Source organism: Enhydra lutris, unplaced genomic scaffold, assembly GCF_002288905.1.
Source record: "Enhydra lutris kenyoni isolate GAN:26980312 unplaced genomic scaffold, ASM228890v2 scaffoldscaffold68, whole genome shotgun sequence".
Classification (NCBI taxonomy): domain Eukaryota; kingdom Metazoa; phylum Chordata; class Mammalia; order Carnivora; family Mustelidae; genus Enhydra; species Enhydra lutris.
The window spans coordinates 4,637,352-4,662,773 of NW_019154152.1; the positions used below are offsets into that span (position 1 = coordinate 4,637,352).

General features: G+C 37.1%; 1 protein-coding gene across 1 annotated transcript in view; it reads left to right on the top strand.

Moving 5' to 3' along the window:
- Positions 1-25,422, top strand: part of LOC111159403 (SET binding factor 2) — a 501,856-nt gene that overhangs the window by 421,936 nt on the left and 54,498 nt on the right. The window contains exons 18-23 of the mRNA XM_022521837.1: positions 12,242-12,412; positions 17,084-17,346; positions 19,511-19,683; positions 20,506-20,579; positions 22,090-22,285; positions 25,021-25,148. Coding sequence (XP_022377545.1) covers positions 12,242-12,412; positions 17,084-17,346; positions 19,511-19,683; positions 20,506-20,579; positions 22,090-22,285; positions 25,021-25,148 — 1,005 coding nt within the window. The remainder of the gene's footprint in view (positions 1-12,241; positions 12,413-17,083; positions 17,347-19,510; positions 19,684-20,505; positions 20,580-22,089; positions 22,286-25,020; positions 25,149-25,422) is intronic.

Consider the following 25,422-nt stretch of genomic DNA (forward strand, 5'->3'; position numbering starts at 1 on the left):
TGCATAGTATTCCATTGTATATATATACCACATCTTCTTTATCCATTCATCTGTTGATGGACATATAGGTTCTTTCCATAGTTTGGCTGTTGTGGACATTGCTGCTATAAACATTCAGGCGCACGTGCCCCTTCGGATCACTACATTTGTATCTTTAGGGTAAATACCCAGCAGTGCAATTGCTGGGTTGTAGGGTAGATCTGTTTTCAACTTTTTGAGGAACCTCCATGCTGTTTTCCAGAGTGGTTGCACCAGCTTGCATTCCCACCAACAGTGTAGGAGGGTTCCCCTTTCTCTGCATCCTCGCCAGCATCTGTCATTTCCTGACTTTTAAAGTTTAGCCATTCTGACTGGTGTGAGGTGGTATCTCATTGTGGTTTTGATTTGTATTTCCCTGATGCCGAGTGATGTGGAGCACTTTTTCATGGCATAATTTTTTTTATTTGTGCATTTTAAAAGTATTTTTTAATTGAAGTATGGCCAACACACAGTGTTGCATTAGTTTCAGGTGTATGACATAGTGATTCAACAAGTCTATACACTATGCTGTGCTCACCACGAATGTAGCCACCATCTGTCACCAGACAATGCTATTAGAATACCGTTGACTGTATTCCCTGTGCTGTATATTTTATCCCAGTGACCTATTCACCCCATAACTGGAAGCCTGTATCTCCCACTCCCCTTCAACCATTTTACCCATCCCCCCCACTCTATTTTCTGGGTTGGTTGGTTGGTTGGTTTTTTGGATAGTACCTATCCTAATGGGTATGAAGTGATATTTCACTACAGTTTTAATTTGCACTTCCCTTATGGTTAGTGATGTTGAGCATCTTTTCATGTGCTTATTGGCCATTTTTTATCTTTTTTGGAGAAATGTCCATTCAAGTCATTTAACCATTATTTTTTTAATCAGAGGTGTTTTTCTTGTCACTGTCATTTTTGAGTTTTAGAAGTTCTCTGTATATTCTGAATATTTATCAGATACATGGTTTGTAATATTTATCAGAGTATGGCTCTCGTATGTGCAAATATTTTCTCCCATTCTGTGGATTGCCTTTTTACTCTGCAGATAGTATCTTTTTTTTTTTTTTTTTCAAAGATTCCATCTATCCATTCGACAGACAGAGATCACAAGAAGGCAGAGGCAGGCAGAGAGAGAGGAGAAAGCAGGCTCCCTGAGGAACAGAGATCCTGATATGGGGCTCAATCCCAGGACCCCGGGACCATGACCCGAGCCGAAGGCAGAGGCTTTAACCCACTGAGCCACCCAGGCGCCCCTCTGTAGATAGTATCTTGATGCACAAAATTTTTAATTTTCATGAAGTGCATTTTATCTCTGTTTCTTTTGTTTTGATGCCTTTAATATCAGATTCAAGAAATCATTGCCAAATCCAATGTCCTAATATTTTTATACTGTTGTAATTCCCACCTCTTTAGACCTCTGTGACACACTATAAAAATTGCTTTAGAGTGATCACTTCAGGTTACTGAAAACATTGCATTAAGTTCTAAAACATTGCATTAAGTTCCCTCAATCTCTGATAAAGTGGAATCTAAGAAATATTAGCTATTTTTAGAGTGGCTAATCTATTAGTTTTATCTAGGAACAATATTCATTTTCATCAATGGATGAATTAAAGTTATTTGAGAACATGTGCTATTTGGGGTAAATATATAGCTTCTTTTTATTTGTCACTTCATCTTTGGAATCTGCCAAGCATAAGGGCCTGGGTTTTGGAACCATTAGTTCATCATTGCCTCTTCCACCCTCACTCATTAGGCCATTGCCTTGTTTTGAATTTGCAGGTGTCCCATTTGCTTGGTTATAATGTATTATCCTTTTAATATATGCTAGATTTGATTTGCTAAAATAGTGTTTAGAATTTTTATATCTGTATTCATGAAGCACATTGGTATAATTTTGTAATGTCTTCTGGTTTTATAATCAGATAACACAATCATAGATTGAGTTGAGAAGCATTCTGTTTTTAATTATTTGGAAGAGTTTGTGTTGAATTGGTATAAGTTATTTCTTAAATGTTTAAGAGAATTTTTAACGAAGCCATTTCTTTTGGGGGCTTTCTTTGTGAGAAGACTTTTTACTACATTTTCAATTTCTCTAATAGATATGGGCATATTCAAGTTATGTTTCCTCCTGAGTGTGGTTTAGTTGTTTTTTCTTTTAAAGAATTTGTCCATTTCATCCAAGTAGTCAATATTGTTGACATAAAGTTGTTCATATTTCTTTATGGTTTTTTAAATATCTGTAGAATCTTCAGTAATGGTACCTCTCATTTGTGATATTTGTAATTTTGTCTTTTTATTTCTAATCAGTCTGACTAAAAATTTATTAGTTAATCTCAAAGAACCAGCTTTTCGTTTTATTGATTTTTTTTATTTTTCTGTTTTCTCTTTCATTAATGATTGCTTTAATCTTAATTCCCTTCTTTTGCTTGCTTTGACTTTAATTTGCTGTTTGTTTTTTCCTAATTTTTCTATGTGTAAGCTGAGGTCATTGATTTGAAACCATTCCTCTTTCCTAACACAGGCATTTAGTGCTATAAATCTCCACCAGAGAAATGGGTTAGTGGCATCTCACAAAATCTGATATATTTTCACTTTCATTTAGTGCAAAGTACTTCCTAATTTCCCCTTTTATTTATTTTTTGATCCATGAGTTAGTTAGCTTCCAAATTTGGAGATTTTCCAGATAATTTTCTGTTATTGATTTCTAAATTAATTCCATTCTGGTCAGAGAATATATTTGTATAGTTTGAATCCCTTTAAAATCTATTAAGACTGGGGCACCTGGGTGGCTCAGTCACTTAAGCATCTGCCTTTGGCTCAGGTCATGATGCCAATGTCTGTAGGATTGAGCCCAGTGTCAGGATCCCTGCTCAGTAGAAGTCTGCTTCTCCCTCTCTCTGTCCCTCCCCCAACTTGTGCAAGTGTACTATCTCTCTCTCCATCTCTCAAATAAAAATAAAATTAAAAAAAAATATATATCAAGACTTATTTTATCACCCACAATTCAGGTTTTCTTGGTAAATATTTTGTATGCACTTGAAAAGCATGGGTATTTTGTTGCTGTGCTGTTAAAGTCAAACAGGGTACTTTCTGCTGCTATGTATTTGCCTGTTCTGGACATTTCATTCACATGAATGAAATTTTACAACATGTGATCTTTCATGACTAACTTCTTTCACTCAACATAATGTTTTCAATGTTTATCCATGGTATAATATGTATCAGTACTTCATATCTTTTTATTGCCACATAATATTACATTGCATGTATGTGCCACATTTTATCAGCTGATGAACACTTGAGTTGTTTCCATTTTTTTACTGAGATTTCATTCATATACCATAGAATTCACTTTTTTTAAGTGTGTAAAGGGCTTTTCCTTCTCTAAGTAGTATGGAGTTTCAGCTTTATCTGATCTTCAAAATTTGCTACTGCTTATAAGTCCACTTTATGACTTCTAAAATTATATTAACCTCACTGATGGTGTTGTCTTTTTTCTCATTCTCTTTACTCTTATGTTTTACCATTTTTCTCTTTTGTTGTCATTTCATTGGGGTTCAGGGGCAAAAGAATATTCAGTCTACCACATTTAAGAAAAAAATCCCTTAAAATTATTTTGGAAGAAGGAAAACAAATTGTCAAAATTCTGTTACTTTTACTTCATTTTCATTTTGCCTTTTTCTCCTAGTCTTTGTGTACTTATGGATGTAATCATAGCATATTTGGCCGATTTTCTTAAATGTAGCGTAATTACTTCATTCATAAACACATCATCGTATTAACTATTTTAATGGCAGCATAATATTCTTTTGTGTTAATAATGTTCTGTCATTTGCCTAACCTTTCTATGGTTAGACATTAAAATTGCTAACTTTGGAGGGGGGGTATAGTTATTAGAGATAATGCCATAATAAACATTTTTGTAGAGCTTTGGCACCATTTGCAAGTACACATAGTGAGGGGTATGACTCACCAAATTTCCTCCATTTCCTCTGCCAGGACCTACTGATGCCTCTTCTTCTTTGGTTCCTTTTGTAGTTATATCTCAGAGAAAACACCTTGTTATATATCTACTAGCCTCTTTGCTGAGGATGTTCTCCCAGTCAGGCCCTCAGTCGTACCACTTTACGGTGCTGTTATACACAACATCATTAGGCTCATCAGTTATCACATGCGGAGTCTTGTCTCTCCATAGAGATTATAAGCACTTTGTAGACAGAAGTCCCATAGGACTTGCTATTGAGGTAATGAAAAGTGCAAGTTTCCAGTAAACACTTATGGATAGATTTTTGTTTGTTTGTTTCATCCTAAACAGGTTTAAGAATAGTTAAATATGGGGGCACCTCTGTGACTCAGTGGGTTAAAGCCTCTGCCTTCAGCTCAGGTTATGATCCCAGGGTCCTGGGATTGAGCCCCATGTTGGGCTACCTGTTCTGTGGGAAGCCTGTTTCCTCCCCTCTCTCTGCCTGCCTCTCTGCCTACTTGTGATCTCTCTCTCTGTCAAATAAATAAATAAAATCTTTAAAAGAAAATTAAAAAAAAATCATTTATTCTCATTTTTTTTCCCTGATAAGAATAAAAGGATCAAGAACAGGGGCGCCTGGGTGGCTCAGTGGGTTAAAGCCTCTACCTTCAGCTCAGGTCATGATCCCAGGGCCCTGGGATCGAGCCCCGAATCAGGCTCTCTGCTCAGCGGGGGGGCTTGCTTCCCTCTCTCTCTCTCTCTGCCTGCCTCTCTGCCTACTTGTGATCTCTCTCTGTCAAATAAATTAATCTTAAAAAATCTAAAAAAAAAAAAATAGTTAAATATGTTTTAAATCCATGAGCTTGGGCGCCTGAGTGGCTCAGTCGGTAAAGCCTCTGCCTTCGGCTCAGGTCATGATCTCAGAGTCCTGGGATTGAGCCCTACATCAGGCTCTCTGCTCAGCAGGGAGCCTGCTTCACCTCCCCTCTCTCTGCCTGCCTCTCTGCCTACCTGTGATCTCTCGCTCTCTGTCAAATAAATAAATAAAATCTTAAAAAAAAAAATCCATGAGCTCATAAAAATATGAATTAAAAAAACTGGCTAATGAATGTTAGAAAACAATGTGTTGTTTTTAAAACTGATAAATGAAGGGATAATCTCATGTATTTATCCAATACAGGCTACGTGTTTGGTCACCAAATGGTTGATGAGGGCAAGTTTCTCTTTTAGAGAAACTCACTAATTAGAAACTCACTAGTAAGTCAGAAAATAATGCTAAAATGAGTATATAACTATTTTATTATTCCTAATAATTAATGAATCTAAGCATTGATGGTCAATAGTCTTTAACATCACAAAAAGAGAGACAACCATATATAATAGTAGTACCATCCATGAAGTATTCTTGCCAAACAATCAAGCCTGAAAATGATCAAGCTTCTAGATCCAGTTGTCAATTTGCTGGAAATACAGAGGACAAAAGAATATGTCATGTGGTACCACTGGGATGCAGTCGGCGACCACCAGACTAACGGAAATTATTGGATAAATGATCTAATTTCTCAACAAATAGATCACAAGTGGGAGGGAAAATAAGAGAGACAGAAAGAGACAGATGGATGGTGGAGGAACCTATTGATCCATATGGATCATATATGGGTCCTTCCTGAATCAGACAAACTGTGCAACAAAACAAAAACAAAAAACAAAAATATTTAACATTTATAAGATAATTAAAAACTCAAATACTGACTAGATATTTGATATTAAAGAATGATTAATTTATTTAAATAGTGGATTTAGAAAAAATCTGCATGAAATCATTTCTTTTTGACAATATGGCCAGTCTATCAATAACCCAAAAATGTTTATTGGTAAAGGAAGCAATGGGAATTATCTTTTTTTTAGGCCCCTCTCAAGCATTTCCAGGCACTATTAAATGGTGCTGAAACCAATAATCAGAGTTGACAGTTGACATGTGTTGATAATGTTCATACACCACTGTTTATAATAGGAAAAATTTGAAAACAATAAAAATGTCCATTAGCAGGAACAAGGAAATGCTATATATTCATGTAATGGGATTCCATACACTTTAGTTAAATTATGCAGTAATTAAGAAACTAGATTCCACAGCTAAACTACTAGAGTTTGACTCCAACTCTAGTTCTACCACTTCCTGGCAGTTTTCTCTAGGACACGTTACTTAACTTCTCTGTACCTCAGTTCCTTTACGTTTAAACCAGACTAAATAATAGTACTTATCTCAGTGGATCACTGGTTGCGTAAAGACTAAGTATGTTGATAAATATACATAGTGAAAGCTCAGTTAGGTTAGTTTTAATAATTATTATCATTTGTTATTATTAACTAAGTAAGTCTAGCATCATAATATATGAAAAACCAACTTCTAGAAGAAAACACAATGTGGTATCATTTATATAAAGTTTAAAAACCTGCAGAAAGTGGGGGAGGGAAGAAATTTGGGTCCTGTCTTGTAATTTTACTAATGCCAAACCCAGGGAGTCACCTGGGTGGCTCAGTCAGTTGGGTGACTGACTCTTGGTTTTGGTCCAGGTCATGGTCTCAGGGACATGATCAATCTGCTGGTCCTGTCAGGGCTCTGGCCTCTGCACTCAGTGGGGAGGCTGCTCTCCCTCTCCCTCTGCTCCTCCCCTGACTTACTCATTCTCTCACCCTCTCTTACTAAAATAAATAAAGTCTTTTAAAATAAATAAATAAAATCTTAAAAAAAAAAAAAAACAGCACTGACAAAGGACTTGACAACAAGCTTGTATTTGATTCCTTCTAATTTTTGGACCACAAAGGAAAAAAGTCTGATTTGTCATCTGATCTCTTAATATTTACTAAGCAACTTAATACAAAGAATCATTAGCAGGATAAGTCATTTAAAGACTTCAACCCTGTCATTCCAGCTACTGAAATGGCACATCAAATGAATACAGGGCAGTGCTAGTGAATGAATACTTCTTGTGTAGGAATTGTGTGCCAAGATTTTCTAAGTAACTCAGAAGAGGTTTAGACCATTACGAATTTGAGGTTACTTTCATTGTTCAAACGTAGAGTATCAGGTAGTAGAAAAGAAAAAGCTATAGTAGATTCTCACAGTTACCTTTTTTTTAACTATTAGGATTATTTGCCGTTTTGTAAATTACACTGACTAATGCACACAGTATCCTATATACTCCTTGCTTGTAGGCCACTCGCTTTCTGCTCCTTTTATTGTATGTTTACATAGAGTTCGTTGTGTTTTGCTTCAATTAATTACATAGTTTAATTAAATGTAACATAAATCAATGAAAAAGTTGTATACTTTGAGAAGTATCACCAATAAGAGATAAAATGAAATTGCAATATAATCCTAAATATTCTTCATGGACATACACAGGTATAAAAGCCATATAAATGGGAATGAAAAATACCTAATTCAGGATCATTGTTACCTCTGAATTCAGAGGCAGATGGGATCAAGAGAGGTACATGGTGGGCTTCAATCATATCTATAATGTTGAATATTCCTTGTTTTAAAAAAATGCATGAAGCCAATATGTTTAAGGTTTGTTTAAGGTTTGATTAAGATTTGATAAATACAGGTTTTTGATTCACATTTTTCCTATTCCTGTCTTCCTTTTGTTTGCCTCTCAAGACTAAGCATTTGAGGGTGAGAAAAGAGAGGCAAACCGTAAGACAGACTTTTAACTACAGAGAACAGAGTTGCTGGAGGAAGATGGGGGCAGTGATGGGTGTTAAGGAGGGCATTTGTGGTGAGCACTGGGTGTTGATGTAAGTGATAAATCACTGAATTCTACTTCCGAAACTAATATGACACTGTATGTTAACTAACTGGAATTTAAATAAAAACTTGAAACAAAAAAATACTCAAATTTTTAAAGTGACTTAATATCTGGACTTGGTCAGGCTGGTGTAGAATCATAAAAGGACTGGCTGCCATTATCCCCAAACCATGCAAAGAGGTATACTTATATTCTGGTATCCAGAGCTGGATAGGAAATACCCAGCAACTTAAACAATGAATCTTTGTATTCTGCATTATTCCTTAAGACCATTACGTATTTTTGGAATTGGTCCTACCAGCTAACTTTTTTTCCTGAAATCTGGTTTCCCTCTAAGATCCCTAACTGGGGCCTTGGGCCTGGAGACCAAACATGTCTAGCCAGGCAGACCTTAGGACAGACCCTGCATACTGGTATTTTGACCTTTCCCTTGACCAACTTGTCTCTGAGATGATTTGTGTCCATTTATTTGGATTTGAATCTGGCCTGCTGATCGGTGACCTCATTAAGTTATTCTCCATATCCTATCTCATGCTGAGGTTGCCTTTGAATGCTTTGTGTAAAATGAATAGCATTGCTTAATCTAGTACCATCAGGGCTATTTTTTTCTAGATAAGGAAGGCAGTCAACATATTTTTTAACATCTCATAAAATTGCATGCCAAAATATCACTTGTTTCTTTAGGGAAGAATAATAAGAATTATTAGGAAGTATAAAATAAATCGTGTTGCAAAATTGGAGGGAAAGGAAGAGATGTCATTTGACAACAACATTCCCTACCACCACCACCACCTCTACCCTTAGACCTTCTGTGGGGGTTGAGTCTCACCTTTGAGCAAAATAAAAGGTCATGAAGTTGGCATATGGGCCAGTTTGATTTTAAGAAAGGTTTTTCTTCAAAGAGATGATTAGAATCAGGAGATAGTTTTATAGACAGCTGCTTATTTTCCTTGTTTATGACTGAAACTATTAGCGTATGATATAGCGCATTAGAAACCCTAAACAGTCTCATCACATCTTTCTCTAGATAATTATAATATTGTTTTCTTTTGTGGAATATCTCAATTTTTTTTAACTTACAGAAATGATGTTGAATACTAGAAAACCTTATTTCTGTTCCTTTCTCTTCTGCCCATCTTGCTGGATGACCTTAGGTAAATCCATTTTCTTTGTAAGGTCTCTCAAATATACAGTGAAGACATGAAGTATTCACCTTACCACCTACTTTCAAGACCAGCCAGACCACAATGCTCCTTTTTTGTAATTCCCATCTTAAGTCCTGATGGGATGTAGGCAGAATAATGTGCTACTGCCCTCTGCTGGTCCTAAGAACACACCTGTCCATCAGTGCAGTGGCCCTGCCCATCCCAACACTGACAGACACGGTGTCTATTGCTTATGCTTGGACATGGTGTCCCTTGCTTATGCTTGGGAAGACGTAGCAGGAAACCACAAAAAAAGGAGGTGAATTTCATGTTTGGAAAAATAATTATATTTGAGTATTTGGAAATTAACAATTTCTTATGCATATATCAGATGCCATAACCATGTGCGACTGTCTTGTCACCAAAAAGTATTTATCCAATAGTCACTTGTCCCCCTGCTACAGTTTCTCACTTGGTAAACACGTTGTGGTTGACTCTTTGAGCCGCTATCATTGTTTTATACCATCTTCCTGCCTTGGAACATATATAGTCCACTTTTGTTTGGAAGATTTAGGGGAGTGAGTTTTTGCATATTCATTTTTAGTTTGTCAATAAATAGGAAGATAATAATTGGTAAGTAACTGCCAAGGAGAGTGAATATGCAACATCAGTAAGAAAAATGCTGAAAAACAAAGACAGGACTTCATTATACTTTCAGATCCCTGGGGAGCTCTGTCAATTTGTAATAAAAGATCTATAATTAACAATAGCTTTTTTGGTGTGTCAGCGATCCTAAAAGTACTTTATGTGAGAAACTGATAAGGATTTGTTAAAAGCTCTGGTTTTCTGAGCCCATCCGTATTAATTTCAGAACTCCAAAATTTTAAGAGCTGGTATTTATTACATCACATTTGTAGGAAATAGTGCTGCCTCTGACTACACCTACGGGAAAGGCAACTGAGAATTATTTTTGTCTTGTTTGACTTTCGTATCTTTCAAATGAACATTTGAATCCCTTTCAAAATGAACATTGTTAGTCTTTAGATTGCTGTGGGGCAAACACACACACACACACACACACACTCACACATATACACACACACACACAACCTGCATCCCACATATCTGCAAGCAGAGTATAGGAGGAACATGTGATTCACTTTGTCTGTGGCTTCTGCTTACGTACTCACAGAACCACATTTTGCCCATGATTTCCCATTGGGAGGTAGGAACTGTATTTTTAAACGAGTATATAGGCATATGAAGATCAACAGCGATCCTTATACAGCTTACCGTTGGGGAACTCTTGATTTTTATATCACACTCAATCCCAACTTATAGCCACCTGATTGGAGTTACAGTCAATCACCTCAGCAGCAGTACATAGTCTTTTTTTTTTTCTTTTTAAGATTTTATTTATTCATTCGACAGAGATCACAAGTAGGCAGAGAGGCAGACAGAGAGAGAGAGAGGAGGAAGCAGGCTCCCCACCAAGGAGAGAGCCCGATGCGGGGCTCGATCCCAGGACCCTGGGATCATGACCTGAGCCGAAGGCAGAGGCTTTAACCCTCTGAGCCACCCAGGCGCCCCAGCAGCAGTACATAGTCTTGTCTTGAAAGGGACTTACACATGGGATGCAGAAATATGTAGACCCTCATAGGCATAATAACAGCCATCCCACTTGCATTAGTACTTGTAAGTACTAAATAAGTACTACATTTCATAGTATGTGTGGTGCCTATTTTCAGTTCTAGGATTAGTCTGCTCTAGACCAAAAAGAAAATTAGCATGTATTGAGGATATCATTTTTACCAAATGTCTTATTCATCTGTTAAGCATCCCTAAGAAATGAACCAACTTTTGGTACATAACAGTAACATGTGTAACCTTAATGTAATCTTCAGTGCCCGATATTCTAAGAGAGAAGTCAGTCAGTTTACTTGCTTCTCAGCCTTTTGGCTAAGATCAAGTGGAAAGAAGTCAGTTTATTGAATTGCTTTAAAAGAAAACATATCAGAAACTTTAGTTCTACTCAATTCCAAAAAAAATAAAATGGACAAAAAGGATGTTTATTGAGAATGTTACCTGCTGTTTCCTGAGAAATGATGGATTAAAAAAGTTTTGAAACATCTTTAATCTTTAGAGATGAGAGTAAGAGCGGTAGAAAGATGGTTTAAATCATTAACTGAAACTTGACAGTATGAATCATATGTAAAAGTAAAAATACAATGTTAATTAAAATCATATCAGATCTTCAGGGCAGAATATTACTTTGAGAAACAAAATCCTAAAGTGCAGAAAAAAACAGCAGTGCTAATTAGTATTTATTTTATGATGCTCTTTTGCAAGACAATTCGGTATAGAAAAAAGAGCAGGGGTTTTGGAACCAAGCAAACTTTAGGCTTAAAAACCAGCTTTACTACTTATGTAACTTGGTATCTGACTTTAGACAATCGCTTAAACCTCCCTGAACTTCTCTTTCCTGTTCTGTAAATTGGCAATAATAATGTGCATCTTATATTTAGTATTAAATGAGGTGTGTAAATATTTATGAAATGCCCTAAATGCCTGCAGAGTTAGTTTTCCTTCTCTCTACTGTAAATCACAGAGTAAGGTTTGCTCTTAATTTGAAGCCCAACAGAAGTCCTGGAAGGGAAGGTATGGTTTGAGATTACCTTTCCATGACCATTTGGTGAGCAGAAAATGCCCTCAAAGCCCAGGACAGTCTGCTAGGGAGTATGTGAGGCAGGCAGCAGCCTTGGTGGGAGGTAAAGAGCTAGAGTAGGGAGGGTGTGACTCTTCTTGAGTCTCGAATGCGTGATATGCCCTCAATCTGTGTGTAAGGCCAAGCTGCAGGTTCACTCACATTTCAGTTAGTGTCCCCCAAAAATGTACTGTAGAAAAAAATTTAAATTGTCTGAAGTTTAATGTTGAGGTTGTGATGGATTTCATTTACATATCCCAGTTGTACTAAGAGCTACCAGCTCTACAGTGTGCACAGTACAGTGCCAGGTACTTTTCATACATTCTCTAATTCATATGGTAACTTCGATTTCTAGCTATTACTAAAATGTCCATAGAAAGACTGAGACCCTGAAGGATTCAATAGCAAGCCCAAAGTTGCCAGTTAAAAATGAATGTTTCTGATTGCTAAGCTTGTACTGCCCTAAGATAATTGTTTAGATAAACCCTTTAATGATATCTGTGGTTAACCGTGACCCCTGTAATTTTTTGAATTGTCATGACTCTGTCAGCCCTGTGGTGATGTGTATTGTGTGTTCTCACAGAAACTGGCCCCTGGAGTCAGCCAGTTTGCTTACACCTGTGTTCAGGACCACCCCATTTGGACAAATCAGCAATTTTGGGAGACAACCTTCTACAATGCAGTGCAGGAACAGGTGCGCTCCCTGTATCTCTCAGCCACAGAAGACAATCATGCCCCACATCTAAAGCGAAAGGTAAGAGAAGAAAGATACTAGTGTGGGGGCGCCTGGGTGACTCAGTGGGTTGAAGCCTCTGCCTTCGGCTCAGGTCATGATCCCAGAGTCCTGGGATCAAGCCCTGCATTGGGCTCTGTTCAGCAGGGAGCCTGCTTCCTCTTCTCTCTCTGCCTGCTTCTCTGCCTACTTATGATCTCCGTCTCTTAAATAATAAATAAAATCTTTAAATTTAAAAAAAAAAAAGATACTAGTGTGGAACTGGTGTCGTGGCTTCAAGGAAAGCTTATTCAAGTATTCCCAGAGCAAAAGAAAATCTAACCACTTTCTGCCAGTGTATTTGAGGTTCATCTTAGGGAGTCCTGTGGTGATCATCTTTCTTCTGTTGATTTCTGGTATTACATTTTTCCATAATAGCTTCTTAATACAGTCTTTAGCAGTGGAGTTGTTTTATTACATGCTAATAAATAGGAATTCTTTGGAAATGATTATAGTAAGTTGAACAGAAAAAAGAAAATGAAAATACCTGAGCAGATGTCTTTGTGCAATTAACTTTTTGAAGAAGTGTCAAATTAAAGTTAAATGACTCTAATAAAAAGCTTTTGCACAGCAAAGGAAACAGTCGACAAAACCAAAAGACAGCCAATGGAATGGAAGAAGATATTTACAAATGTCTAACCAGATAAAGGGCTAGTATCCAAAGTCTATAAAGAACTTCTGAAACTCAACACCAAAAAACAAATAATCCCATCAAGAAATGGGCAGAAGACATCAACTGACATTTCTGCAAAGAAGACATACAAGTGACCAACAGACACATGAAAAAGTGTTCAACATCACTAACATTGTGGTAATACAAATGAAAACCACAATAAGATACCACCTCACACCAGTCAGAAAGGCTAAGCTTAACAAGTCAGAAAACAACAGATGTTAGCAAGGATGCGAAGAAAGGGGAACTGCTGCTGGTAGGAATGCAAGCTGGTACAGCCACTCTGGAAAATAGTATGGAGGTTCCTCAAAAAGTTAAAAACAGCTACCCCATGACCCAGCAATTGCAGTACTAGGTATTTACCCAAAGAATACAAACATAGTGATCCAAAGGGGCACCTGCACCCCAATGTTTTTAGCAGCAGTGGCCACAAATATGGAAAGAGCCCAAATATCCATCAACAGATGAACAGATAAAGGAGACATGATATATATGTGTGTGTGTGTGTGTGTGTGTGTGTGTATACACACACATATATATATATTACTCAGCCATCAAAAAGAATGAAATCTTTACCATTTGTAACAACCTGGATGGAATTAGAGGTATCATGCAAAGCAAAATAAGTCAGCAGAGAAAGATAATTTTATATGATTTCACTCATATTTGGAATTTAAAAAACAAAACAGAGGATCATAGGGGAAGAGAGGGAAAAATAAAGTAAAATGAAATCAGAGAGGGAGACAAACCATAAGAGACTCTTATACTCAGGAAACAAACTGAGGGTTGCTGGAGGGGTGGTGGGTGGTGAGATGGAGTAACTGGGTGATGGAAGTTAAGAAGGGCACTTGATGTAATGAGCTCTGTGTATGATATGCAACTGATGAATCACTAAACTCTACCTCTGAAACTAATGATATATCATATAATAATTAATTGAATTTGAACAAAATAAACAAAAACAAAAGAAAACAAAATGACTCTGAAATAAATATAAAATTCAGTAGTTCTTGAAAGTATGTCAGCAATAAATCTATTTCTCCTTTTAGGAATATTCAATGTTTCCATATATTTTATCAACATGAATTATACTTAAGAAAAATATCAAGAAAATATTTTAAGATAAGAAAATTACAGGCATCTGGGTGGCTTAGTCAGTTTAGCATCTTGCCTCAACCGCTATTTTAAATTGACTTTATATTATGTGAGATTAATGAATTTAGAAACTACATAGTACTATTCAAATATTTCTGTGTCTCCTGTAATTTTAAATATTGTCTATTCTTGACAATGATAAAAATGGAAACTTTAATTAAAAAAATACCACTATCTGACATTTATCTTGTATTCCAAATTATTATTATACACTGTTAGTGTGAATTATTTACTTAATTTAATGTAAAACTCAGACTTTTCTTTCAAAACACCAAATACACTTGGGTAATGGGTAACTATAACAGATGCAAATTAGTTTGAGGTCATGCTCCAGAAATATTTGGGCTAGTGTGGTGCTTTTGATAGTTTTTTAAAGCAGATATAAAGCTAACATTGATATATCTCAAAAGCATTTGTAGAGCAAACACATGTCACTGCTTCTCTGTTCTTTCTTCTAAAGAAGTCTCTCAGTGATACCTTGATTAGATACAAGTGAGACTAGTATACTATCTTTTCTTAGCATTTCAGCCTACTAAGAAACTCCTCTTCAAAATCCTGTTGTCAAACCATAAAAGACTCTTAATCTCACAAAACAAACTGAGGGTTGGGGGGAGTGGGTTATGGACATTGGGGAAGGTATGTGCTATGGTGAGTGCTATGAAGTGTATAAACCTGGCAATTCACAGACCTGTACCCCTGGGGCTAATAATACATTACATGTTAATAGAAAAATAAAAACTTTAAAAAAAAATCCTATTGTCAGGGGCACCTGGGTGGCTCATTGCGTTGTGTCTGCCTTCAGCTCAGGTCATGATCGCAGGGGCCTGCCCACATCTGCTCTCTGCTGAGCAGAGAGCCTGCTTCCCCCTCCCTCTCTGCCTACTTGTGATCTCATTCTCTCTCTGTCAAATAAATAAATAAAATCTTTTTGAAAAATAAAAATAAAATCCTATTGTCAGACTCAAAAAAAAAGAAAAATGGATTTTGAGCATTGGGGATGGTGTGTGCTATGGTGAGTGCTGTGAAGTGTGTAAACCTGGTGATTCACAGACCTGTACCCCTGGGGCTGATAATACATCATATGTTAATTAAATAAATAAATAAATAAATAAATAAATAAATAAATAAATAAGGATTTTGAGAAGATGGCAGCAGAATAGGAGGGTCATAGGCTTGCCTCATCCCATAGATACAGCTAGGTAACTATCCAGCTATCCTAAATATCCCAGAAATCAGTCTGAAGACTGGCAAAACCAACTCCACAACCTAAGATAGAGAAGAGGCCATGTCAAAAAAGGTAGGAAGTGCAGAGATGAGGTTTGGGAGAGAAACAGTTCATGGCCACTACAGTAGGGAGGGAGCCAAGGTTGCACAGGAGAGTGAGAGTTTACCTAGCACACAGGGGAGTGCATGGGGAAAACAAATTCCCATAGCATTTGGCTTAGAAAGTAAGAGGACCCAAATTTCATGAGTTCTTGCAACCAGCAGGGCTTAAAACCTGGAGTTTTAAAGGTCAGTGGACTTCAAAAGCCAAACTATGGGAAGAGCCCAGATGTCTACTGACAGATGAATGAATAACGATGTGGTATATATACACACTGGAAGACTACTCAGCTACCAAAAAAATGAAACCTTGCCATTTGCAACAACATGGGTGGAACTAGAGGGTATTATGCTAAGGGAAATAAGTCAGTCAGAGAAAGACAACTGTCATATGATCTCTCTTACATTTGGAATTAGAAAAACAAAACAGAGGATCATAGGGGAAGAGAAGAAAAAATAAAACAAGATGAAATCAGAGAGGGAGACAAACTGTAAGAGACTCTTAAGCATACGAAATGAACTGAGATTTCTGGAGGGGAGGGGAGTCGGGCATAGGGTAACTGGGTGGTGGACATTAAGGAAAGCAAATGATGTAGTGAGCACTGGGTATTATGATACAGTGGGTAAGACTGATGAATCACTGACCTCTACCTCTGAAACCAATAATACATTATATATTAATTGAATTTAAATAAAAATAGGTAATGTTTTTTAAATATGCCAAAAAAATTCTCAGCCCAAATAAAATATAAATACATAAATAAAAATAAAATTAAAAACTTGATAAAAAATAAAATAGATGGGGGCCTGGGTGGCTCAGTTGGTTGAGTGGCTGCCTTCGGCTCAGGTCATGATCCCGGAGTCCTGGGATTGAGTCCCACATCGGGCTCCCAGCTCCGTGGGGAGGCTGCTTTTCCCTCTGACATTCTCCCCTCTCATGCTGTCTCTCACTCTCTCTCTCCCAAATAAATAAAATCTTTTTAAAAAATGAAATAAAATAAAATAGATTCCATTGTTATACCTATGTCCTGATAGTATTTGACTCCCACATTTACCAGGATATCTAGCTCTATTTTGTGTGACTTTTGTGATTCTGTCTTCTCCTCCCAAAGAGCAGAAGAGAAGAAACATATCAGAATATTAGTAAATGCTACTGGACCTACATTCATTTATACGTATTTCCCGTCGACAATTTGTTATAACTGGCTGTTTGAAAGGAACAGGGCCATAGAGATAAATAAATGCAATGAAATGTTCGAAGTAAAAGGCTTTGCTGCTGCTTCCTTGGATTTAGCACATTGTTCCACTCAAGTCCGGCTGGAGCTGGCAGGAAAAAGAAGAGTTGATTTCGTTTTGTTGTTGTTATGTTTTATTTATATATTTTCTTTCTTTTTTTTTTTTTTTTGGTGACATAGGTATTTAATAGATGGATAATTGAAACATGTTCCATGATTTTTGAAACTTGGGTCATGGATTTACATTGTTTTGCTTCATTTTTTTAGGAGAAGCTTCCAGATGACCGGTATCAGGAGAAGACAGCAATGGACCTGGCAGCTGAGCAGCTACACCTTTGGCCTTCTCTGAGCAAAGCAACTCAGCAGGAGCTGGTGCAGCGTGAGGAAAGCACTGTCTTCAGTCAGGCCATTCATTTTGCAAACCTCATGGTCAACCTGCTAGTTCCACTGGATACGAGTAAAAACAAGCTCCTGAGAACGTCGGCACCAGGCGACTGGGAGAGTGGAAGCAACAGCATTGTCACGAACAGGTACCAAAAAGCGCACATCCAGAGACCCTCCTGTTCTTTGCTTAACAGACTAAATAAAGTATTTGGGGCAAATACTGCTGTATATATTTCAAAATTTTAAGCATTTACCTTACCTTCAGAGCTGCTCAACTCTTTCTTTTTTCCAACTCCGTATAAAAGACCTTCACTTCATCTGACTGTTCGTAACCACCTCCCACAGTCTCTTTTCTTTCATGACCTAATTTTTTCAACTATCTCACCCACTACTGATCAAGCCCTTCAGTTACTTTCTACCATAGCAATTTACAGAGAGCACTCTGGAAAATTACTAATGAACTTCTTGTTCACTAGTTATTTTTTGTTTCTGGGCCCTCCTTTTTTCAATGTATGCATTGCATTTGTCTATAATCATGACCTCAACCGTACCTTGCTCCCAACCCGACATGGACTTCCAGTGCCATTAAGAATAAACCCATGGACTACAAGACCTAACAGGATTTGGCTCTTGACGACTGCTCTGACTTTATTTCCTGTCATTCTTCTGTCAAGAAAACTGGTCTCCCTGCTAATGCTAATCCTCAAACACTCTAAACATAATACCGCCTCGGGGTCTTGGTATTTGTTCCCACAATCTGGAATAGTCTCCCTGAAACAGTCACAAGAATCACTCCCTCACTTCACTTAATTCTCTGCTCAAATGCCATCTACCTAGAGAGGTCTTCCTGACTTCCCTATCTTAAGTAGCACAGGCATCACTCTTTGTCCTACCTTGCATTTTTTTTCTTTCATGGCACTTTCCACAACCTGATTTGTTTTCATATATTTGCTTATTGTATGACTCATTCATTGCTGTACCCCCAGCTCTTTGCATGTAATACATACCCAGTAAGTATTTGGTTGAACATATGATGAAATGAATGAATTCATGAACTGCTTACCCAACAGTAGTGATGTTCTAACCTCTCAGGTCTTCAGTGATACTCTAACATGCTGGTAGTTCTTCTAACTCTTGTAAATCCTTCTCAGGCTCTTTCAGGCAGCTTCTCTTCTCCCCCATTCTCAGTCCCTTTTCCACACACTTCATACTCTCTTAGAAACTCATCCACAGCCCACATCTCTGACCCCAACCTCTCAATCTCTCTATCCCAGATACTTTATTTTTGTCAAGAATACCCGAGAGCTTCTAGTCTTCCAGACTAAACAACTTTTTGTTGTTTTAAAGTCAGCCTTTTACACCATGCAGTCAACTGCACAGGTCTCTTATTTCCTCCTGCAGAGAAGTTATTTTATGTGAACAATATAGCCTAGGCCTTCATTGCTTCAAACTATCGATGACCAAGCTACTTGAAAGTCTACCTAGTGAATGGCTAAGACACTAAAGTTCTTTAATGCTCTGGGATGGTGTGAGGCCATATTCACGGTTTAGCTTTACCTTAAGACTGATTCAGCTAATGTAGTTGGATTTGGAGGAAAGAGAACTAAGTAGTTTAGAACAAACAAAGGAATCTTTTCCATGATGAGCAGTCTAAAAGAAGGCGTAGGAGGCCAGAGTGTTTGTCGAACAGTGGAAACTGAATAAGCAGCAAAGATAGGGATTGAGCTTTCACATCCACTATTTCAAATTCGTTCCCTTCTGTTGCATGATTTTATCACGTACAGAAGATTGATGGCTTCAAAGTGTCTAAAAGTGCTGTGGTTCACTCAAAGAGACAAATATTGGCAACAGAAAGGCTCGCAGGACAGTTTGGTTCTTCCATTTGAAAAAATATGCTATTTTCTGGGAAAAGTTCTTTTACTTCGCCTACCAGGGAACATGTCTCCTACTTGTCAAAGGCCAAAGATAGCAATATTACTTTGTCTGGTTCTGTGTGGTAATTAACTTGAGAGAACAGGTTTTGTTTTTTTTTTTTTTTTAGAAGTTTCAAGTATCAGATAATAAATGAAAGAGTCTGTTTTTGCTTTAGTTTCTGTGGTTCCTGAGTTCCTTTTTAGGAGAATGACAGAGGTATTTCTTACAAAAATAAATCCGGGTCCAAAGGACAATGCCCGACAGTAGCTTTCAAATGTAGACAAGTAGGATCTCCTAATGTAGGCAAATTTAAATTTCTGTCAGAATTAACGGTGATAGAATAGTCATTTGTTACATTTGAGTACTAACCATGATTTCTTTCCTTGATTTTCTCAGTATTGCAGGAAGCGTAGCTGAGAGCTATGATACAGAAAGTGGGTTTGAAGATTCAGAGAATAATGACATCGCCAATTCTGTTGTGCGATTCATTACCCGATTTATTGACAAGGTTTGCACAGAGAGTGGAGTTACTCAGGATCACATCAAGAGCCTTCATTGCATGATACCAGGTAACCAATTTACAGATATTAGAGAAAAAGAATATTGGAGATAATTGAGTAAGAATTGTTTTTAGGGATCTATTTTTTTCAGCATAACACCTACAATACTTGTCTTTCATGTAGTTTAGTCATGCCATTTTATGTTCTGATTAATTTTTTTAATATTTCTAAATTATGGTAAAATATATATAATGTAAAATTTGCCACTTGAAGCTATTTTAAGTGTAGAATTCACTGATGTTAATCACATTCACAGTGTTATGCAGTCATCACCACTATCCTTTACCAAAAACTTCTTCATCACTGAAATACACACTCTACCCATTAAGCCCTAACTCCCTGTTCTCCATCTCTGTAGTCCCTGGTAAGCTCTATATCTCTATGAATTTGCCTGTTCTAGATATTTCTTATAAGTTAAGTCATATAATATATGTTCCTTTGTGTCTGGCTTCTTTCACTTAGAATAATGTTTTCTAAGTTCTTCCATGTTGTAGCAGGTATCAGAATGCCATTCATTTTTATGGCCAGATACTATTCCATTATATGGATATACCACATTTTGTTTATCCATTCAACTGTTGGTGGACATCTGGATTGTTTCTGACTTCTGGCTACTATGAATATCCACATACAAGTATTTGTTTGAGTGCTTATTTTTGATTTTTTAGGCATATACGTAGGAGTAGAATTGCTACATCATATGGTAATTCTGTGTTTAACTTTTTGAGGAACCACCAAACTGTGATTAGTTTTTAATTCTAAAACATTCAGATTTTATATTAATTCTGCTTATTTTGTTCTCTTTTATTTTGAATACCTGACTTATCCTAGGAATTGTAGCTATGCACATTGAGACCCTAGAAGCAGTACATCGAGAGAGTAGAAGACTCCCACCTATACAGAAGGTAATTATTCCAACTGTATGCTTTCGGGTTATAACATCTCTTCTTAAAAACAGCAACAGTACACTTTTGTGCCCCACAAAGCACCTTCACCTAACCTTTTACAGAGACTCCACTTTTAAAGATACATTAAACTTTCAGAGGAGTTTACCACGTAGATCCTCATAAAACAGATACTGAAGGAGAATAGTAGATTCAACAAAGGAGCCATAATAACCTCTTGTTGAGTCTATTTTTATAGGCAGGGCATAAATTATGAACATTCTAACTTCCAAGCCCAAGCCAAGATTTTATGCCCTGCCCACTTCCAGAAAAAAAGGACTTAAGGCAATTACCGTAAAAATACCAGGTTCCTGAATCTGTTTACGTTGTAAGCATACCTCACAAGCATCTGGGAATCTGGGAAGTCTATTAAAAATTGAGAGTCCTGAACCCCACCCCAGCCTCCTGAATTGGAGTTCCCTGAGACTTGGTCTGGGAATCTATACTTTCAAATACAAGCCTCCCAGATGATTATTTTGCAGCTAGTCTGGCACCAGTCTGTGGACTAGTGTTGGGACTTACCTCTATAACAGAACTATTAAAAATAAATTCAAAGGAAAAATCAGAAGGCAGATGGATAGGAAAGATATTTCTATGAGAAATTGAAGATCATTATAACTTTGGCTTTACATTTAGCTCTGAGCTTCCTAGAGCCAACAAGAAGAATAGTACTGATTTATATAGTTTTTATCGCTTAGTAAAAAGTAAGCGTATTAGATCTTCAGGAGAGGTGATTTTTTTTCCCTAGCACTGTTATCTCCAGAGGAGTGTATCATATGGTTGTGCATTTCCAAAGATGTGTAAATGTTCATTACTTGGCCACTTTTTGTGTTAATCTTCAATAAAGGCCAAGAAGGGCAGATCCTTTCAAAGATGTATCTGTTTTTCTAATTATTTGTTTTTTAAGTTTATAGAAGTAACAGTGTTCTTTGTATAAAATTAAACTATTAAAGAAATACACATTATACAAGGTAAAAGTCCTCCATGGTCTTTCCAACTCCACCTCACCTCTGCCTTTATGATAGTACCACCTTTAACAGTTTAGTCCATATTCTCACCATTTTTCCTTTTTCCAAAAAGAGGGAATTATAATATACATACTGGTTTACAGCTTGCTTTTTTTACTTGACAGTGTACCCTTGATATCTTTGTATGTTAACACATACAGATCTAGGTCATATTTTTAATGGTTGCAAAATGTTCCATTGAATAGATATTTTAAACATCTTAGTAATTTCCAATGATTTTACTGTTAATAAACAAAGAATCTAAAAAAAATAAATAAACAAAGGATCTTTTTACATTTGGATGCAAAAACGTCATTTCTGCCTCTTCCCTAATCTGTTTTCTCATTTTGGCTACTTAAGCAGTCTGACTTAGGTTTTTTAGATCTGCAACTGAAAAGATAACTTTGGTCTAAGTGTTGGAAACCCCACAAGATTTGTGTTTGAAATACTTTCTCTGTTGTTAGCCCAAGATTCTTAGGCCTGCTCTCCTGCCAGGAGAAGAAATCGTCTGTGAAGGTCTTCGAGTCCTGCTAGACCCTGATGGAAGAGAAGAAGCTACTGGAGGCCTTCTTGGAGGCCCTCAGCTCCTGCCAGCAGAAGGAGCCTTGTTCCTCACCACATATAGAATTCTTTTCAGGGGGACTCCCCATGATCAGCTAGGTATGACTCATATTATGCCATCAGAATATGGATATCCATGTGCTGCTTGACGTTTTGATTCCATTTGTATGCAGTAATTTGCAGATCATTTCAGATTCAAAGAAAGCCTTTTGTCACCAAGTAGTTTTTAGAATCCTTTGTCTGTCAAAGCTAATGATTATTTGGATTTTAAAATCTTATTTAAAGAACCAAGGGTATCTTCTAAACAGTACATCAAGGGTTCATTCACTGAAACAGTCATAATTTCATGAGGTTTATTCACTGAAACAATCACAATTTCATGAGGCAGTATATTGTGACTTAGGGATATTCATAGTATAAAGCTGCTAACGAGGTCTCCTGCTGATTTCTCCCACCTTTCTGAGTCGTATAGTTAACTGCAAGGTTCGTAGTTAACTGCAAGGTTCAGGTCTTCCAGACACATGATTCCTTTTGTGGAAAGATATGCTAAGCATCACAGGGTTGTACAGCACTAACTAACCCCACTTCCTCTTGTCACATTTCAACTAACCCCATTTCCCTTTTGGCAGACAACTTCCATTCACTAAACTCCCTCAACTTCTATTTCCATACTCTACTACTCTGTGCACTCTTCCATATTAGAAAGGAATAGCATGCCCTATCAAGTCTGAATTATCTTTTTTAAATCACTGTAATCTCTAAACTCTTTTGGTTGATGGGAAAAGCGTAAAACATTTGGGCTAGAACTGTTGCTCTCCAAATAAGAAGCTCAGATTCAGACTGCTGTTGGCTAATTGTGATATCTTAAGTCCCCTGACCTCTCTCCAAGTTTTAGTTTCCCCTTTTATAAAATTAGGGTATTGGGCTTGATTTGTGACAATTCGGTGGTTCTCAGCCTTGACTACATATTTGAATTGTCGGAAAGCTTTAAAAAAACCTACCAATCTGGGCCCAACCCTCACACAGTTGAATTAATACCTGGAATAGGATTCTAGGAATGGAAAGACCCAGGCATCTGTGTGTTTTTAAGCCCCAGAAGTGGTTCTGATACATAGTAAGGATTGAGAACCATTGAGATAAATGGTCACTAAAGTTCCTTCATCTGCAATTTTTCATTCAGTAACATTTGATGAGATGTACTATATGTGCTGCACATTTTGTTAGACAGTGGACTTTAGGTGTATAAAATGTAGTATCCTTAAAATCTCACAGTTGCGTAATTCCTCTGTTGGATAAAATCAAGATGGTTTATTGTCTTATTCATAAAAGAGTGCTTACCATGTAATTTTTTAAAATCATAAAATTCAATAAACAAAATGAATCTATGGACATAGTTGTATTCATTTAGAAAAGAGAGAAAATGGAGCAAAATTTCTCAGCCCTCTCCTGCCATATCACCACATATAAATTATATTTGTATTTGAAAGCAAATGTAATTTTAAAAGAAACTAAATATCTAGTACTTAAAACTTCTTTTGTACTGTGGCTTGTGAGCTTAGTGGCCACAAACATATTCTGGGGATATAAATATATAAGATATTTGGTCACTTAAGTTGTTCTTGTTTTTTCCTGTCAATTTTGGGGTTAATTTTGTATTTTAGGGAACTTATTTTTATCAGAGAAAGCCTTCTTATTGCCTCTTTCATTTCTCTTTTTAAATTTCTAATTTAAAATATCTCCTTTAATGACACCTAGAAATCTGATAATTTCATTTGCGTTGTATAAGTATAGGTTGTTTGATACATCCTAGGACTAAATTCTGTATACATCCTAATTTATTTAGCCTCTGGATATGAGCTCAACATAAGAGGATAATCAGAATTTTCTAGGTTAGGAGTTGATAGATCCAGGGAATGAGAAATTCTGATGATGATAAGTAGATGTATGGGTGAACTCATAAACCTAGTTCAGTTCTCACCCATCTGCCTTACTAGCCAAGGCGCCTTGCTCATTGCTGTTCCTGGTCTTTCACGTGTACCACTGCCTGAATTTCCCTCCTCTCCCCCTCTGCAGATCCAAGCCTACGCTCTCTTCAAATCCCACCTTCCCTCTCACTTCCTCCAGGAATCATTCTCTAGCCATCTAGTTCACAGAAATCTTCTCCCTTTCTGAAATATTTAAATCTCTGTTCCCTCAAACTTAGGAGCTAATGACATGTTATATTCAGCATGTGACTCTCCTCTCCCAGGGGGATCTTTGAACTTTCCAAGTGAGGCTTTGCGTGTACTACTTATTTTCTAGGCTTGCATCTTCACAACCTCTAGTAGTTGATAATTATTTACATTTTCCCTTCTTTGCTTTAATATTTAAATTTCTAAAACTCTTCAGCTTACACTTAGTCCTGTATCTTCTGAAGGCACAAATACACGATACAGCACCTTTTATCATGTATGGAAACACATTTTAAAAATCTTTTCTCCTTTGCTTTATACTTACATTAAATGTCATGGATGCCTTTAAGATTAAGAATCTTTAAGATTACCTTAAACCAGGTGATTTGGTGTGGCACACAGCCGTTCGGAGAAGTAGAAAGAATGAAGGCAAGCAGACTGTGACGGTTCATTCACTCCAGGAAAGGATCATGTCTCAGGATTGAATTGCCATGCAATAAAATCAATGAATGTGATTCTAGAATCATGGCATCTTCTCACTGCATTCCTGGGCATCAGCCTCTCCTGATACATCTTGTTAGCAAAGGCTGATAAAATGAGAAGCAGAGACTCTAAATAAGCAATAAAGTGCTGTTGCTGAGTCTGTGTCCTGCTTTCCTGTAGTTGGTGAGCAGACAGTTGTGCGGAGTTTTCCTATTGCCTCCATCACCAAGGAGAAGAAGATTACCATGCAGAACCAGCTGCAGCAGAACATGCAAGAGGGACTACAGATTACATCAGCATCTTTTCAGGTATTAAGAAAGAGAGCCAGGGGCACCTGGATGGCTCAGTGAGTTAAAGCCTCTGCCTTCAGCTCAGGTCATGAGCCCAGGATCCTGGAATCTAGCCCTGTATGGGGCTCTCTGCTCAGCAGGGAGCCTGCTTTCCCCCTCCCTCTGCCTGCCTCTCTGCCTGCTTGTGATCTCTGTCTGTCGAATAAATAAAATCTTTAAAAAAAAATTTTTTTTAAAAGAAAGAAAGGGAGCTATTTCTCTACTATTTAAAAGTTTTCTACAAATGATGTGG